Source organism: Mchenga conophoros, linkage group LG13 (genome assembly GCF_057382185.1).
Source record: "Mchenga conophoros isolate Kocher_MC1m ecotype Shallow Benthic linkage group LG13, M_conophoros_male_GT1.1, whole genome shotgun sequence".
In the NCBI taxonomy this organism is placed as follows: domain Eukaryota; kingdom Metazoa; phylum Chordata; class Actinopteri; order Cichliformes; family Cichlidae; genus Mchenga; species Mchenga conophoros.
The window spans coordinates 19,654,091-19,671,268 of NC_140538.1; the positions used below are offsets into that span (position 1 = coordinate 19,654,091).

General features: G+C 40.0%; 3 protein-coding genes across 11 annotated transcripts in view; 2 read left to right on the forward strand and 1 right to left on the reverse strand.

The window, feature by feature from the left end:
* dst (dystonin) overlaps positions 1 to 2,396 on the reverse strand; it is a 103,396-nt gene extending 101,000 nt beyond the window's left edge. The window contains exons 1-3 of one of the 3 annotated variants that reach the window (XM_085297073.1): positions 2,011 to 2,396; positions 1,658 to 1,689; positions 314 to 502 (exon numbers count right to left, since the gene is read on the reverse strand). In XM_085297073.1, the coding sequence (XP_085153199.1) occupies positions 314 to 502; positions 1,658 to 1,689; positions 2,011 to 2,194 (405 nt within the window). In that variant the 5' untranslated portion in view covers positions 2,195 to 2,396. The remainder of the gene's footprint in view (positions 1 to 313; positions 503 to 1,657; positions 1,690 to 2,010) is intronic. The other 2 variants (XM_085297074.1, XM_085297072.1) reach the window with 2 other exon arrangements.
* Positions 2,397 to 4,882: 2,486 nt separating this feature from the next.
* On the forward strand, positions 4,883 to 13,304 carry znf451 (zinc finger protein 451). 7 transcript variants are annotated; one of them, XR_014894846.1, is made up of 14 exons: positions 5,643 to 5,985; positions 6,086 to 6,149; positions 6,394 to 6,477; positions 6,576 to 6,689; positions 7,212 to 7,323; positions 7,707 to 7,854; positions 7,962 to 8,088; positions 8,176 to 8,335; positions 8,518 to 8,656; positions 8,794 to 10,310; positions 10,380 to 10,448; positions 11,714 to 11,779; positions 12,997 to 13,102; positions 13,180 to 13,304. XR_014894846.1 is itself a non-coding variant. In XM_085297076.1 (14 exons), the coding sequence occupies exons 3-14, from the start codon at positions 6,090 to 6,092 to the stop codon at positions 13,035 to 13,037; spliced, it is 2,637 nt and encodes an 878-aa protein (XP_085153202.1). In that variant the 5' UTR covers positions 5,643 to 5,839; positions 5,943 to 5,985; positions 6,086 to 6,089; the 3' UTR covers positions 13,038 to 13,155. The 7 variants fall into 7 exon arrangements, 6 of the variants coding, with proteins under 6 accessions (XP_085153205.1, XP_085153207.1, XP_085153202.1 ...); XM_085297076.1 differs by lacking the exon at positions 13,180 to 13,304 and having other exon boundaries at positions 5,643 to 5,839; positions 5,943 to 5,985; positions 12,997 to 13,155; XM_085297079.1 differs by lacking the exons at positions 5,643 to 5,985; positions 13,180 to 13,304 and adding an exon at positions 4,883 to 5,013 and having other exon boundaries at positions 12,997 to 13,155.
* A 993-nt stretch (positions 13,305 to 14,297) lies between these two features.
* Positions 14,298 to 16,994, forward strand: bag2 (BCL2 associated athanogene 2). Its single transcript, XM_085297085.1, has 3 exons — positions 14,298 to 14,554; positions 14,838 to 14,947; positions 16,203 to 16,994. Exons 1-3 carry the CDS (start codon positions 14,433 to 14,435, stop codon positions 16,595 to 16,597), a joined length of 627 nt encoding a protein of 208 aa, XP_085153211.1. The 5' UTR covers positions 14,298 to 14,432; the 3' UTR covers positions 16,598 to 16,994.
* Positions 16,995 to 17,178: the final 184 nt, after the last annotated feature.

Sequence of the window (17,178 nt, forward strand, 5' to 3'; positions counted from 1 at the left end):
TGTACAGGATTGGCAGTAAAAAAAAAAAAAATCTTTAAATGTTTGGTCTTGATTATGATGATTAGAAACTGAACAAGACACCCTGCAGTACCAGCACAGCAACGTTTCATTTCTTGGTAAGAAACCCATCATTCAACAGCACACCCAAGTGTCAGGTTCCTTAAATAAGCATCTCCCCTTTGCCCTAGAGCAAGTTAGCACTCCTTTCCCAGAATCAAATGTACATTGTGATGTTCCTGTTGAGGGGAGCAAGCAAATCCAGCGTATTGTTTTATCATTACTCTTAATGGTAACAGTGAAGTGGGGTACCTACAGGTTTACGTGTAGGGGTGACTTGTACAGACTGGTAAAATTCTGGCAGGACTCTCTTCTTCACTTTGCGTTTTCTTAGAGACGATGATGAATCGGGTTCACTTTCAGGAACCTCGACCAGATTGGGCTTTTCCTCTGTCACTCGAGCATGTATGCTCCTTCTCGGGCGATGTGGACTGTGCCTGAAGCCCTGGGGAACATGAACATGTCAAGCTGGTAACAGATTATGCATTAAGCATACCTTAGCATAAGAAGTTAAAAGCTGTGTTAGATTATGAAGAATTACAGCGTTTGCAGTTCAGGTTTAAAGTAGAGGTGGGATGCTGTTACTTTATAGGCTGATCACACAGAAACTTCAGTCACTCTGAAGAGAAAATGTGCTTTTTGAAATTACATTTATCTCAAGTTTTCTTAAAGATTGAGGACACTGTTTTACAACATTAAGGCTCTAAAACTGCCCTGCATTTGATGTCCTTGAACATGATACTGAATCCCTACCAGCTAAAGTACTGAGTCAGTAGGGATTCTGTATCATGTGGTTCAATAACATGACCTACAAATGAAGGCAAGCTTTTGGTTTTGCAAATATAAAAACAAGAGAACTGCATTCTATTCTATAGCAGTGTGGTTGGCCATAACACTGGTCTGCCAATGTTGCACTTGAAATAAAGAATAGCTTTACTAAAACCTTACACTGTCATTAGTTTCCAACAACTCCATAGTTGCAATTGTAATTAAAAAGAGGCTATCTCTTTCATAGGCCAAGTCAGGAAGATTAAAACCGGCTACTAAAACAGCTTTATCCATAACATAATGTTAATTTTTAGTTTAGCATAGCTGTTGTAGCGCTTATTTTTATTCGTAATCATTCTCTTCCAGGCTAAAAGCTTAGTACTTACATGGCTATTTTCTTAAACCATTTCTACTTTTATTTTGAAAGCAAAAAAGCTTAAAACGGAAACGGATCGACAGAAAATGGTCTTCGTGTTTTCAGTCGTCAGCACCAAATGACATTTAACATAATGATATTGTGGATCGTTTTTTTTAAAAAAAAAGCGGTTTCTGTGGACTCAGAGTTAGCTCTAACCCATGTGTTTCTGGGGAAAAACAGTAGTGAAACTGCAATATCACCCACATCATTTATTGATAACACATGCGCACTGCGCACAGCATAGACCCTAAAATAGCCATGCAGCCCTCGATAAAAGTCTAAAAGAAACGCTCTTTAAGGTGAAGCGTTGGTTAAATCACAGCTTAAAGCTTAAATGTAGTCTCACTTTAACACAAGTGATCATTCCTCCTGGCTATTAGGTGACAAAGCCATTATGTAAAAAGTTCATCCTACCTCTGATCGAAAATGATGCGTTCGCAGGCCAACTATAAGACAGATAACAGATGTTACAAAAAAGATGTTAGGATGTAAAACATTGCAATGACTGCAGCTCGGCTAAGAGATATGCATTTGGTCAGAAGTAATAACAAGTTTAAGATGCTTCAGGTTACTTTACGCACAGCATCACCTCTGAGTCTCACAGCCCGAACAGGCGTTAACAGTGATGACTCTGCTTTTATATACAAAAGATAAACATAATCAGACTATGAACGATTACACGTATCTCTAATGTCTGTAGGCTACATGAATATATGTACCCTGAGCTGTCAGGAGGAGAAGATGCGGCTGGCCTGTACGCTACTCACCGCGGTTCTTGGGGCGTCCAGAGAGCACAGATTTTATTGGATGCTTTCCATTACGAAGCCTGCGATGCCAGCAGCAGAAAAACAAAATTGTCGCAATAGTCCCCAGCAAAAGCAACAACAACAGCAGCACACATTGAATACTGTACGGCCTTAGTAGGACCAAAAACGCCGCAGCGATCATCATAAGACGAGATATAGGGCAGATCTGGCAGCCTCAGACAGCCGGCTCCTCCGCTGCCGTTATGTCGCTGATAACTCGGCAAGAGAATAAAGACACTCACTGACATACGTGAAGCATCGCACAGTAAACCGTGGAGAGCGCACAGGTCCAGAAAGGACAGCCCAGACTATTGATATCATTATTGTGGGGTACAATGCATGACTCAGCAGAGACGCCACTTTAAATTATTTATTTATTTTTTAACAGGGGCAGGGAGAGTCAGCAGATTCATCCCAGCATCACTCTGCTGCAGAGGGGGCTGCCCACACGAATAACGCTGCAATAGTAAATGACACTAATCCGTGTAGACCCGTGGATGTACTGCACTAGTAGGGTGGATATATATTTCTTTAATATTTTTAAATGTGATCTAGCGTGTCATCGCCACTGTATACACATACAGCATGTTTTTGGCCGGAAATGAAATATCGTTTGTATTTTGTAGAGCAGGTCTACCCAGTATGGTTTTAAAATGTATGATAGGTGCTGAGATGAGGCAGGTCCTATGCACAGATACTTTGAGGATTAGAGCGAGCAGAAACTCTGATCATAAGCCAACACGGGTTATGTAATTTTGGGGTGAGATGACATCATCTCTCCTTCTGCTAAATGAAAGACTCAGACAAGCAAAGTGTGGCAGGAGAAAAACACGTGTTTATACAACACCGCACATTGTGGGCGTAGGTATGTAGATTACGACTATTCTATTTAAATTCTTAGACTAGTAAATAAATAGTTTTCCACCTACGTATAACAACATATGTATAGTTGTATGTGTCACTCATACATTTACCAACTTACAAATATAATCATCCCAATAGTTAGACATAAAAATCGACATTTTATTTTTCAAATAAAAGAATTAGTTCTCATTATCCATCAGGTCATCTTTGATGTTTAAGAGTACAGCTTTCAGTATTATTGAATTAAACTGTGTTACAAAATGTCAGCTTTATAAGTTATTGTAAAAGCTGTGTACTTACAAACTGCAACTGATGCCCTAGATTGCACAAGGCTATACTAAAATGTCTGAAGGTGTTATCATTTGTCATAAAAAAGCAACAACAACAACAAAACACAACCTACAGACCTTCTTTCACCTTGTTTGAATCCTGGTTATGTCTGTGTGCTTGGCTTTAACTTTCTAACTACATGGCCTGCTATAAATATCACTGCATATTGCCATAAATGCAGTGATATCATATTGCCTGTGTCAAATATGTAACATATGAGTTTTAATAAATAGAAGAGAACAGAACAGAATGAAACCCATATCCAAAAAAGTAAGATGCTGTATAAAATGTAGATAAAAACAGATTGTAACTGAATTTTTTAGTCACAATAGAACATTATAAAAAATCTAATCTTTCAACTAAGACATTTTACTATTTCATGGAAAAAAAAACATTATTATTATTGATGTCATCAGCACATCTAGAAACAGTCAGGATTTGGGCAACTAAAGCCTGGAGGTGGTGCTAAAAAGAAACAGCTGGAGTAGCATGTTGCAAGGGACTAGGCTCAGTGCCAACAGGTCAAACCAGAGTGTTTCAGAAGTAAAGATGGCTATAGGTTCACCAGTCGGCAAAAAACGAGGTTAAAAAATGTGGAACAGTTTCAGAATGACGTTCCTCAGTGTAGAATTGTGAAGACCTTGAATATTTCATTGTCTACAGTGCATAACATCATCAACAGAAAATCAAAATTGGGTGCCTGCGATATTTGAGCCCTCAAACAGCGCTGCATTACGAACCTGATGATCCTGCTATGGAAATCACTGCATGTGCTTTGAACAGAGTTCACAGTACCATCCACAAATGCAAGTTAAAGCTTAGGCATGCAAACAAGAAAACCTTATGTGAACATGATCCAGAAATGCTGCTGTCTGATCTGGGACAAAGCTCCCTTAAAATTGACTCTTTTAAAGTACAAAACTGTTCTGTGGTTGCACATCTGGAAGGCCACAATCAATGTTGTAAGGTGTGCATATTTCAACAAGGTGACACTAAACTCTATACTTTCACCAACTGACAACATTTGACACATCACAAAATAACATAAAACAAAGAAGACCCAGGAATGTGGAGCAACTACAATCCTATATAAGAAAAGAATTGGAAAAGATTCCTCTCCCAAAAGTCCAACAATTGGACTCATTAGAGAACCTAAACGTTTACAGACTCCTTTTAAAAGAAGAGGGCATGCTACACAGCAGTAAACATGGCCCTATCCCCCACCCTTTTGAGATGTGTTATACTTTTTTTATTGTGAATAAAATATTTGTTTATGAGATTTGCAAATCAATGCATGATGAAACTGGAATTACAGAATAGAGTAGATGTGTATTCTGCATTCAACAACGTGGTAGAGAAGGGCGCAGATGAGCACCATGTAATGCTGCTATTTACATATGTGTTTGGTGTTTATGTATATGAAGGTGTACAATTCATCTCTCCACTAAACGATGTTAAATATGATACATAAATATGAATCTAGGTAAAGTTGGCGCCTCTGGCGGGGATAACTAGAATATTAAAATAGTTGTAGTTGGTAACATCATCGCGCTTCGACCCGGATTAGATAAGAGCGCAGAGGCGGACTTTGTTCTCTCGTGTATTTTGTAGCAAGCCCAAGCTCCGTCCACGCGGCGCACACTCTGCGAACAAAAAAACCGCACCCGCGTCCGCATGACGTCATGACGTCCGGACTAGCTGCGTTTACGTTTATTTGGGATGTTGTAGCAGTGAGCTACCAATCTGACAGAGTGAGCAACACAGGCACAGGTAATGCGATGCTTATCTTAATTTAAACCATGAGTCTCAGTTATGCCGCATTTGATCGGTTTTACCGGACGTTAGCCCCTCGTCGGCATCCATTTATTTTTTTTAGAGAAGGTCGTGTAGCACCTTGTGGGAATGGGGGTTTTAGTTTCAGAAACACTTCCAGTAATACCCTACGAAGCGGACATTAGTTAAGCGGTGTGAAAACGCCAAAACTGCAAACACTCGTTTACAGTTTTTAATTTTTTAAAAATCTAACATTACACAACATAATATTATCTTGCATATCTCACACAGTGAGTGTTTGGGACCCATGAGTTATTTCTTTCAGAGTGGAGATATCACTGCTAATAATAGTCTTCACCAGAGTATGGTTGGTAGAACAATCCCCCAGCAGAAGATGAGTGAATTCTCGGTGACATGTAGGGCTTTTTAACTTCGATCATTTCAATGTGTGTAAAAATCGCTTTGATTTACATACTATGATCATCGAACTTCATGCAGCCCGTGAACGCACCACCATAGTGTAGTGGCGCGTAACTTCTTCTTCGTTCCACTTTTGAAGTGCTGTTTAGAAGCTCGCAGCTCACTCCTGCCGCCGCTGGTTAACAGGTATACTGCAACAACACTGATTTAAGCCGTTGAATAGTTGCTGTAGAGCAGCTCCCACATGAGAGGCAGCACCGAAGAGAAGTACTAAATGAGGTGGCGAAACGAGGAAGAAACTATGCCCCCATGTTGAATTTCTACACGGGTGACCCTCGTTAAAGCAAGTCGTATTTTCCTACTTTTAAAAGGCTTGACAACGACAAGAAGTTTTCAAAAAAAGGTGCATGCTAATATTCGTTTGCTCAACGTCTCGCATATTTGCTACGAGACCTAAGCTATCCAGCTGCTACTGTTTCCTTTGCCTAACTGTCTGTGTTGTTCAGGCTTAGCTTAAACGTAACTGTTAAGCTAATTGCACCAAAAGAGGTAATTATAATTGTTACTGTGTTGTCCGAAGAACTGTCGCTTAGCTTTATAAGCACGTACTCCAGCTTGAAAACGTGTGTTATCTTCCCGTTACCTTTAGGAACATGTCCTCCACAGTTGACGCAGATGAAGATGAGGTGGAAAAAGAAGTCGAGTTTGTATCAGTAAGTCATATGCACTCTGGCTCTATTAAATAAATATTAGTTGAAAATGATAACATTTTGGTTTTCAAACTAGTGGCATTGTTCACTGTCACGTCAATGAAGCCTAATAAACAGACGGCTATTTTTTTCTCTCAATTCACTGATGTCTCATACTGTCCAGGTCCTTATGATTTGGACTTTAGATGTGTTTTATAAGCCTGAAATAGTGTTGATGTTTTTCTTTCTTTTTCTTTTTTTAATGCAGGAGGGCCCTCTCAGACCAGTATTGGAATGTATTGACCTGTTGAGTGACAGTGAGGATGAGGGATGTTCATCATTGCCCAATACAGTAAGTTTTTTTTTAAACAGATCATTTGGTTATTTAATCCTTTTAATTCATATGTTAATATCCTTTTTTTCTTAAAAACACATTTCTTTCAATTGTAGCTTGAAGATAAAATCAGCCGACATAAAGCACGTGTTACATCTACCCTGGACAGACTGGCACACCAAGTGGCTGTACAGAAAAAGGAACGAGCAGATAAATGCAGAGCATTCAAGGTAAGGTTGTTGACAAATAAACTGAGCCACTGTCATTTGTTGTTTGTTGGACTTTCATTAATCATTTAGCCTGTCAGAAAATTGATTCTGTTTTCACTGTTTCCATTCAGATCTGTACCTTTTTTTTTATGCACAGCAGGAAAGAAAAGATGCATTGCCTTATGCTTTATGTGAACTGTTGTAAAATAAATTTTACTATGAATTTTAAATTGCTAACACATACATGTGCTCATTAACATATTCACAAAGAACATGAAATTTAAACTCAACTTTAGATCCTCACCAAGATTTTACTGGGTTAGTGTATGGGTAGATTAAGCCCAACTTTATGAGCAGCAGTGCCCCCCTGTGGGCACAAAAAATGGGGAAGGTAGTCTATTCATAACATGCAACATTACTTGGAGAACCAACATTAAACAGTCAGCTGGTTTTCACTGATGTGTTGTTTTGTTTGTTTGTTTTGTTTTGTGTTTTCTATGTGAGGCAAATATCTTACGTGTTACGTCTTTGTCCCTTTTTCAGGAGAAGCAGATCCTACAAAAAGCTCATGGACAACAGGAGCTGGCTGTTAGCGCTGTAAATGGGATTAATCAGGAAGCCAAACGTTGTGTAGACATGTGGTTAAAGATGCCAGGTAATTATTGATCGGAATTAGAAATCTGTTGTAGTTGTTTTACTCAAATAAGTAGAACGACTTTTAAAACATTTTCCTGTTACGTAGTTGCTGTTTGTTTCTGTCTTTTTGGTTTGTTTTTTACATTTCTATCAGTATGCTAATTGCCTCTGCCAAGGAGGTCATGTTTTTGGTAGTGTTTGCATGTGTACATGTTATTCTGTCTATCTGTAAACACAATGGCTTGAAATGTTTTGAATGAATTCTAAACAAACCTTCTAGTGGTGTAGAGTGGCTTGCATCCACCGGGGTCAAATCAATGATTTATTGGTGCAATTTTCTGTTATAGTTGTCAGTGGAGTGGCTTGTGGGACTTAACATACTGCAATATTGTGTTTATCTAGGTCTTAAACCTGGAGCGATCAGTGCTGGTTCCGAGGGAAGACAAAGAGCTTCTTTCCACAGAACTATCTCAACTAGGCATACTTGTCCAGTAATTAACTGTGGTCGAGTTTATGATAATGCTTCCCTCCTTGATGGACACTTGAAAAGGTAATAATTCTTCATTCGTGAGTGTGTTGGTACAGCGGCTTAACTGTTTTCCTCACAAAAAATGGTTGTCTCTTGCACATGTATTGAGTAAAAGCTCTTGTATGCAGGTTTGATCACTCCCCATGTGACCCGACTATCAATCTTAAAGGAAGTCCATCAGAGTTTTTTGCCTGTGTTGCATGTGGAAAGAATTTTCAGGCCAAAGAATCCTGGAGGAACCACGTTAAGTCGAAGGTCTGTGCACTTTTCTGACTGTGCAATTAGAAGTTGCAGCCTGAATCCCTGCATGGTGTAATAATTCAGAACTGTTTTGGTTACTAGGTGTCCTCGTCTAATGCCGATGGTCATAGCATCAACCAGATGTATCAGCGAATTGTGTGTTTTGCATGTCCTGCCTGCTACAACCTCTTCAACCTCAGAGACGAGTGTCTCCAGCACATGTCAGCCGAAAGCCACTTCAAAGACTCACTCGCCTTAAGAGGTAATTTTTTTCTTTTTTTTTCTTTTTTTCCTCTAATAAATAAAATCATTACTTAAAAACAGCATTTTATATTTACTCAGGTTACCTTTGTTTGTGTGGTTCTAGAAGATCTTAGATACTGGAAAGTAGCTAAATGAGCCAATTTGCATTTTATTTTACATTTGATTTTAAAAAACCCACAGGAAGTCCGCTGCCAGTCCCTGTCCCTCAACATGTCAAGAATCGTCTCATCGCCTTGTGCAAAGATGTAGCGTTCAGTGTCCGCTGCTCTTTGTGTCATAACGTACTGATCTCCCATCAAGCAGCTCAAGCTCACTTTAAGTATGTTTTGTTTTTGTTTTGTTTTTTTACAACATTTGAATGTAGTGAAACCTCTTTATATATATTTCACTGATTGTATTCAGATCCTTTATGAAACTCATTTTTATGGCCCTTGTCCCTCATTTTCCTCTTTTTAGTGTGTACTGCAGACAGGGCTGTGCTGTGGCCAAAGCTGACAAGACGATAGTGCAGGTCATGAATCAGCTGCAAGTGCGAGGACAGTGTTCTGTCTGCTGTGAAATCTTCCTCAGCCAAGCTGAAATTGAGAGACACAGGGAGTCGATGCAGCATGAAGTTGAACTCAACCAAACAATGGCAAAAGCACTTCTTCAGCACTGCAGGTTTAGTGAAATTCAACACTTGAAGAGAGCTAGAGACTCAACAGACACAGAGGAGACCACTGGCCTTGCAACACCTCTCAAAAGAAACAGGAAGAGCGATGACCATGACAGATTTCCAGCTAAACAGCAGAGCTTGGGGACAAGTGTGACTGTTACCAGTAGCGGGAGCGTAACAGCTTGGTGTTGCGAGTGCGGTCTTCAGTTCTCAGACGAGGCTGGAGCCAGTAAGCACCTTCTGGCTGTGAACCAAATTTTCCATCAGTGTGGCGTGTGTGGCAAACATATGGGGGAGTCTTCCATTGCACGTCTGCATATGAGTCGCTTTCACGGGGGCGCTCATCTCTCAAACTTCCTCTTCTACTGCCGCAAGTGCAAAGTGGAAATGCCTCGGTACGAAGACATCCTGTCACACGTGTCCGGAGCTCACAGCGGACACACGTATTTCAGTGAACAAGAAGTGCCTGAGCAGCTTCCCATAATCGTTGATGTCAAGCCATCCACTAGCAGTGACGTCACATTTCACTCCTCGTCTGTGGCCAAAGTCCAGCTGAGCACAGAGGTGTCTTCATCAAAAGTAGAGCAGTCTTGGATGTGCAGGATGTGCGAGGATGTCTTTGACTCGGAGGCTGCCGTCCGTAAACACTGCAGCGATGTTAGTAGTCACAGCTTTCAGAGATTCGTCTGCGGACACTGTCCACAGAAGTTCTTCAAAGAGTCCACCGTACGGAGACACTGTATGAATGAGCATGATGGGCTTGTAAAAACTTCCTATTTCTGCGGCCTCTGCGACAGCATGGAGTTTGGATCTGAGGAGGAGTTTTTTGAGCACTACAAGAATCTTCACAGTAAGGACTACTACTGCATGGATGAGGTTGAAGTTGTTCAGCCAGATGCCGCTGATGCTGCCGCTGCCGCTGAGAGGACCAGTCAGTTTACATGCCCGTGCATGGGTTCGGAAAAAAGTAAAGAGGACATGAAAGCCACTTACACACAATGCATGAGGAATCTGGCTGCGGAAGAAAAATGCCAGTACATCTGTGTGCCTTGCGATGTATCTGTTCCATCCTATGCACAGATCAAGACTCATGTCCACACAAAACACACAGCCTTGAACCTGGACAGGAGCTTTGACATCAGATGCAAAGACTGCCAAGAGAGTTTTATGGATGTACCGAGTTTCCATAAACACTACCACTTGCAACATTGTACACTGGATCCCTGCATGAGTTCCAGGACCTGCAGGAAAAGCTCAAAAGCCGAACCCACCACTCCAATAATACCTAATGCTGCGGAGATCAAACCAGACAGCAATGGTAAATCTGTTAAAATGATTCACATTTAATGTCTTGTTTTTGGATGTTAATTTGTATTCATGTTCGCAGAGATTGACGACGAAACGCTGACATTTTTGAACATTGATCACACCAATGACGAGAGTGAAGTGCAGGAAGGTAGGCAGTAAACTATACATATATATCACTGATATACAGATGAGGCCAGAATTATTAGTCCCCCTATGAATTTTTATTTTTATTTTTTTTTAAAAAGTGCTGTTAAACAGAGGAAAGAATTTTAATCACAGCTTTTCAAAAAAATCTTAGATTTTTATTGGTTACATTATTTTTATTTTGCACACAGGAACCAAATTATTTACACAAACTACCAGATAAGTCATCCTGATGCTAATAGGTGGTGTATCCTTTTTGCTGGATAACAGCCTGCAATAGTTTTTTGTAGTTTTCAACAAGTCTCACACACATCGCCTGAGCAATCCCTGTCCATTCCTCTTTGCCGAGTCTCTCAAATGCGTTCAGATTTGATGGGCTCCTGGCATAGTCCTTGGTCTTCTGTTTACCCCACATCAAGTCAGGTCTTTGAGCAGTCCAGCCAGTAATGCTGACTTTGGTCTTCTGGAGGTAGTTCTTCACCAGGAGTGACTTATTGTTTATGTTGTCATGTTGAAAGACAAAGTGACTGCTCAGACCCAATTTTCCTGGTTTTCTTTAAAAATTTTCTCATATCTTTTTTTCCTTCAGGATTTCTTTGACTTTGACAAAGGTGTTTTTCACATGATAACTCAAACTCTTTTTGAGGTTCTTATGCTTTCTTTAAATTGGAAGATGAACCCACAGCTTTAATGATTTTAAAAGCTTTGAGCATTACAAAAATAAAGCACATCATTGCACAGTGGTGGTTTTTGCTATAGCTAAATAAAAAGGCCAGTTTTCTCAGGGAGCAAATATTATTGACCCTGGTAAAAAATAAAAAAAAAATTCTGAAACAATTCTGTAATTGTGTGCAAATAGAAATAATTTATGCTTCCTAAAGAAAACTAGTGTGTTTAGTAATCCTATATTGAAAATCCTTAGCTCTATTAAAAAAGTACTAGAGCAAGTTTGAAATGGACAAAATTTTTTAATTTAATTTATTTTATTTTAATAGGGGACTAATAATTTTGTTGTCACCTGTAACTAGAAAGAAAAGACTGGATACTAAATAAACGCTACTTCTTTTTTTCTCTCTTTTCGTCATGAGACCCTAACGGCTGTCTGTTTAAAGAGAATTCTTGCTTTAGCTCAACTGCTAGTAATTATTTGCATAATTTAGCCTATGAATGTCCTCTCAAACAAAAACACACTGATTTACTTGTCTTAAAGTATCCTCATTAATCTTGATTTTTAACAGCTTGGATAAACGACTCTGTATTCTGTTACAGTTGAATCGGATGATGAAATGAAACGCGCGCTGTCTTTGAGCGCAGAAGAAGGACAAGAGTCAGCAGGTATGTGTGTGCAGGGCTGAGGATATAGTCTCTTTCTCTTTTGAACAGTTTGTAAGTCAGTACAATACGACATATTGTATTTTTTTGTTATTGTATTCAGATAAACATCCAGTAAGTTATACAGTCGGTGATTGTTAACATTGCCCTGCACATTAAGGAATGAAAATGTCAATGGATAACATGCAGGCTTAAAAAATATTTGAACAGTTGGTTCAGTGAGGTTTATTCCCAGCCTTCTGGGAGAGTTTTTTTGTTCTTTTATTAGATAGGAACAGACAGGAAATATGGGAGATGCAGTGTGATGTGCACTCGCAGTCTGGCTGGCCAGGAATCGAACCGTGACTCACTGCTTGGAGGAATTTGAACACATTTAACAAACATCGAGATAAAGAATGTGTTTGATCAAAAGGATGAAAGAGAAACTCGACTGTAGTTTTGTGTACTAAAATGATGTCAGGCTTACATTTGAGAAAGCAGGAACCTGCTGCTTAAATCGGAAAGTAATGTGATGAATTACATCTGTGTAAACAGGTTCTTCAGAAATTCATAAATTCCCTTCCTACTGGGGACAAACAGTAAAAGACTGTGATGTGAGCTCAAGCATAGGATGACACGTTCATCCGACCATCTCAATCTTCAATCCTCCATGGTTATGAAATATTTTCAGAAAGATGAAGAGAGAAGTCAGTCCTCGGAACAAAAGGCACTCAGAAAGGCCACCATCAGATTACAAAAAATGCTTAGAAACGCCACAGAGGAGTGCTTTGAGCAGGATTACAGACACAGCTCATTTCAAAGCCAAAGTGTGGGTAGAGGGGAGTGGAAACTATCCAGCTCACAGACTGGGACAGCTAGGCTTAAATTTACAAATAACACGCACAGAAAGTCTGCAGCTTTTGAAGGTGTTATTTTCAGACAAGTCCAAATTTAGCATTCATGCTGATCTCTTGAATGGAGTAAGAAACTCCAATCAGTCATGAAGAGGGGGGCGGGGAGTGTGGATGACCTAAAGGCTCTGCTGGCTCAAAGACGAAGGAAACATTTTGGGGATCACTATAAATAGATTTGGAGATATGAAAGAATAGAAATGTTAAAGTTATGACATTGTGGTCAACATAAAATGTTCTCAGTGTTGTTGAAATGATGCAGTTTGTAGTGTTTTCCATATGGCCATGCTGGTATGAATGAAGGTTTTCTCGTGTAATTTGTTTTCACAGAGTTGGAAGAAGCTCTCAAAAGAAGCCTCCTGGAGTTCTGAGAAAGCCAGTAGTGCTTTTGTAACATGCTGTTCATCGAACGTTATACTAGAATGTTTTGTACAAGGTAACGTGTTCAGAATATAATAAAGAATAAATGTTTGTCCTGTTTCTTACTTTTTCTGCGTTTTTCATTATTTGCAGTAAGTGGACACCAAACTGAACCTTGCAGATTTGCAATTTTGTAAGCTTGATACTTGTGAGGAGCCAGAGTGTTTCGACACGTGTGCTATAGATGGCATCCACCACACTGCAAGATGCCTGAGCTGAACATGTGACCACAGTGCTGTGTCTCCAGTTGCGCTCTGTTTTCCAGTGTATTGTATGTCACAGACTCTTCGCATGGTGTCATGTGAATCCTGATCCTTCTATGCTAGAATGTTAGATTATTTTTCTTAAGGAAAAAGCTTTTGCAATACCCAGAAGTCTGCAATATAAATTCACATAATTGTTGTGCTCCAGAAATGTGTTAATTTGGTGCACACACTTAAGAGTGCACTCGAGTAAAACTCGTATACCCAGCAATTAATGTTCCCAAGGGGCCCACATTACAAACTGGGACTACCGCAGTACCAGTTTCTCATGTGGGCTCTTGGATAAAATTAACAGCTCATCCCTGCATACACTGATCTGGGTAGCCAATTCCTTTTCATGGATTAACACTGAAAATATGAATTCAGAATTATTATATTGTACTCAACTGCAATATATCCGTCAAAGTTTCCATTCCCTTGGCTGTTACAAGCCAGATATCTGATTTTGGGCAAGTTGGCTAAAGAGCAAACGCTTTGAAGATAGTTGACTATGAGGTAAGTCTTGGGTGTTGTGCACTGACACAGTACAAGTTAATTAGCACTGGGCTCCTGGTTGTAGAATTTGGCAGCTCCAGGCTAACTGCAGTGCCAGAGGTGAAGATGCCTTTGTTGGTGAGTAAAAACTCCTCATGTAATGTAAGGAATTTACAATATAGTATAATTTTTTTTAATATATATATATTTTATAGTACTTTAGTCATTGACATAAATCACTGTCAGAGTTAAAAGGTTTTGGTGGTGGATTCAGCAAAGTCTATTAACTAGTTTTGTTGAACAAAAAATAGTGACTGTTATCCTATTAATTTAAATCCTAGCTCGTTTTTCTGTGGGCCGGACGGCCGTTTCCGGGGTCCTTCAGGGGGTCCTCGGACCCTCGTTTTGAGAGCATAGTTCTGGGCTCCTCGGGAAGCTTCTATGAGGAGTGAGTGAAGGAAGTCACAGCCCATGTTTGGAAATGTTCTCCCAGGGGCGCTGCAGCAGCAGCCGGTGGAGCTACAGTCAGCTGGACAGCTCGGAGTTGACCGCACACGGGATTTGTTTTTACTACGGAACGGATCAGCCTTGTGACGGGTGTTCATCATCATGGCTCAGGCAAAAATACAGGCGAAGATGAACGAGGCTACCTGTAGCAAGTTCAGCAGGACGCTATCCATGGCAGATCGCTCGGGGCGGCTGCTGGAAAGTTTGGACCAGCTGGAAATGAGGTAGTTAAGTAACGGGCCTTAGCATGAGCCACCTATTCAAGCATTGTCCTTTGTGGGATATATATGACTGCTCACATTTTCTATAACAAGTTATTACAGCGCTTAAAATGTGCCATAAAAGTAGCTTTAATTTCTTAGCGGTTTTCCGAGAACAGTTAATGATCACATGTTTTATAGGTGGGTTGCTTTAGGTTCGTAGCTCACAGCATCATAATCATTACTCTCGCAGTTTAAGGATGCTTTTCAATGGACGGTTATTGTCATGCTTTGTTGTTTCCAACAGGGTGGAGTCTTTACGCGAAGCGGCATCGGCCATGGAGCAGGAAAGGGAGTGCATCCTGGAAATGATTCAATCTCTACAGAACAGTCAAGAAATGCGTAACATCTGTGCTGGTGAGGCGGCTTGCTGACTATCACAACTTGAACTCAAAAGTCACGCGCTGGTTGATGTCACTGTGAACATATAGCCTCCTAGTATCATTTTGCTGTGTTTTGAATTCCTGTATTTTCTGCTCTGATGCCACTGCAACATTGTGATCCAATGAAGACACGCTTTGAAAGTTAACTTTGCTGTTGGGTGGAGGTGGGCTCGTGAATGTCTGAGGATTTAAAGAGTTCCACCCAAGTAGTTGTTTACAGCTCATGGATGTCATTTATACATCAAGCTCTATTTTAATGAAGGCACTAAACTAGGCTGAACATGCTCGTTGAAAACCACCTGCAGTCTTTATTTGATTACCCGTATTTCTTTTCTTTTTTTTTTGTTTCCAAAGAAAGCGTCCACTTGCAAAGAAATCATTACAGTGTACAGTATTAGGCAGAAGTCTTGAGCCACTCCTTATTTCTTTCTACATTGACAGTAAAGTGGAAATAAGTGCAGTGATGTAGTAAAACATGCACAAATAAATAGAAATACAAAATATATGTGGCAAAACAGAATTTGGGCTACTGCCTTTTGTTCTGTTCTCTGTCAAAACGATCCCACCCTGCTTCAGTAATGTTGTGCTTTGGGCTCTGGGGAGTCCAGTCCATTACAGATAGTGTTCCATTGTGTGTTTCCTCTGTCTGGCTTTTAATCCATTAGCAATGTGTTTGGGATCATTGTCATGCTGAAAAATGAAGCCAATCAGATGCTTTCCAGATGGTACTGCATGGTGGATCAAAATCTGACGGTAGTTTTCTGTGTTCATAATTCATCAATTTTGACAAGATCCCTAACACCGCTGATACTTACTGCTGTGTCTCTTTCCTGACCTCCTCCATACATACTGATGACAGTTTGAGGCAGAAAATTCAAATTCAGCAGACTTGATTTTCTTTCTATTTATCTGCTGTAGATTGTTTTTACACCAGCTGCTTTGTCTCTCAGAGAATTTTTTTAGAAAGGCTTTGCAGATCTGAAGTGTAGATGTGTAAGCCCACCCTGTTGTTTTACACTGCATAAAATAACTGTGTCCCTGGCTTCTGGTAGACTGAGCACAGTCATGAACATGGAAACTTCAGATAATAAAGACAAGGGCAAGGATTTGAATTTAGATAAATCTAGCCAACATGCTACCCCTTACAAAACCTAGTTATCTGTGGTAAATGTATTTTTTCACTTAATGTATTTTATTTAATTTTTTCCCCTGTGTGTCGTGTCTCTTAGGAGAGAGAGAGGAGTTAACTTTAACTGCAGACCGTTTAATGGGCCGGACGCTGTCTGTGGAAATCTCTGTTGGGACAATCAGAAACCCGCAGCAGGAGGAGGCGCTACAAAAAGCCACATCCATCATAGATGAAATAGTGAAAAAGTTGCTGGACGACATGGAGGGGAGCAGGCAGAAGCTGCTGGCCCTGCACGCCGCATGTGTGACTGAAGCACCGGCCATTCCCATCGACCAGAAGTTTCAGGCCATTGTGATCGGTTGCGCTCTGGAGGACCAGAAGAACATAAAGCGGAGGCTGGAGACTCTATTGAGAAATGTTGAAAATGCTGAAAAGAACATCAAGATTATGGATCATCAAAAACTCGAGAACACAAAAGCAAACGGTAGTCAATAAGACTCATCACCAAAGCATTAAATGTGCCTTGAATGTTCGCTTTCAGAAGGCTGCTACTTGTAGCAAGAAAAGTGAGCAACAAATATCCAGTTTTACCAAATCATTGTCATTTTTACATTGATCTACTTAATATTGGTTACTTAATGTTTATACAATGTACGTGTGTGTTCACATATGCACCTAGTGCAGTAAAAGATTCTGAACAGCAATGAATTAAACAACTCTCTTTTTGTTTCATTGCCTCACTTTTAAATTTAGGTAGTTGATTTTGTAAGTGCACACACTACCTCTTTGTGTGAAATCAACACAAGATATATGGATTTTATTTTGTATTTGCACATATGAGTTTTATTTCAGATCACGTGTCAAAAAACGAAATAAACCTGTTGTCTTATGAGTGTCGGGCAGAGACTTCTTTAAATATACAGTGCAGCATGTGGCAAGTGCCTCTGTTTATTTAGAGGCATTATCCTCTACACCACGTGTCCACACACACGTGGTGTAGAGGATAATCTATAGGACAAATTTAAAAATCGAGACTTACAACACTTAGTTGTTTTGTGTCAAATAGAAAAACAATG

What these genes read in the sequence shown, in the direction of transcription:
- znf451 (XM_085297079.1), top strand. Translation starts at nt 6,090, where the DNA reads ATGTCCTCCACAGTTGACGCAGATGAAGATGAGGTGGAAAAAGAAGTC. An exon ending in AAGAAGTCGAGTTTGTATCA is followed by an intron (nt 6,150 to 6,393) that starts GTAAGTCATATG and finishes TTTTTAATGCAG; the next exon opens with GAGGGCCCTCTCAGACCAGT. An exon ending in CTTGATGGACACTTGAAAAG is followed by an intron (nt 7,855 to 7,961) that starts GTAATAATTCTT and finishes TCTTGTATGCAG; the next exon opens with GTTTGATCACTCCCCATGTG.
- bag2 (XM_085297085.1), top strand. Translation starts at nt 14,433, where the DNA reads ATGGCTCAGGCAAAAATACAGGCGAAGATGAACGAGGCTACCTGTAGC. An exon ending in TTGGACCAGCTGGAAATGAG is followed by an intron (nt 14,555 to 14,837) that starts GTAGTTAAGTAA and finishes TGTTTCCAACAG; the next exon opens with GGTGGAGTCTTTACGCGAAG. An exon ending in AATGCGTAACATCTGTGCTG is followed by an intron (nt 14,948 to 16,202) that starts GTGAGGCGGCTT and finishes CGTGTCTCTTAG; the next exon opens with GAGAGAGAGAGGAGTTAACT.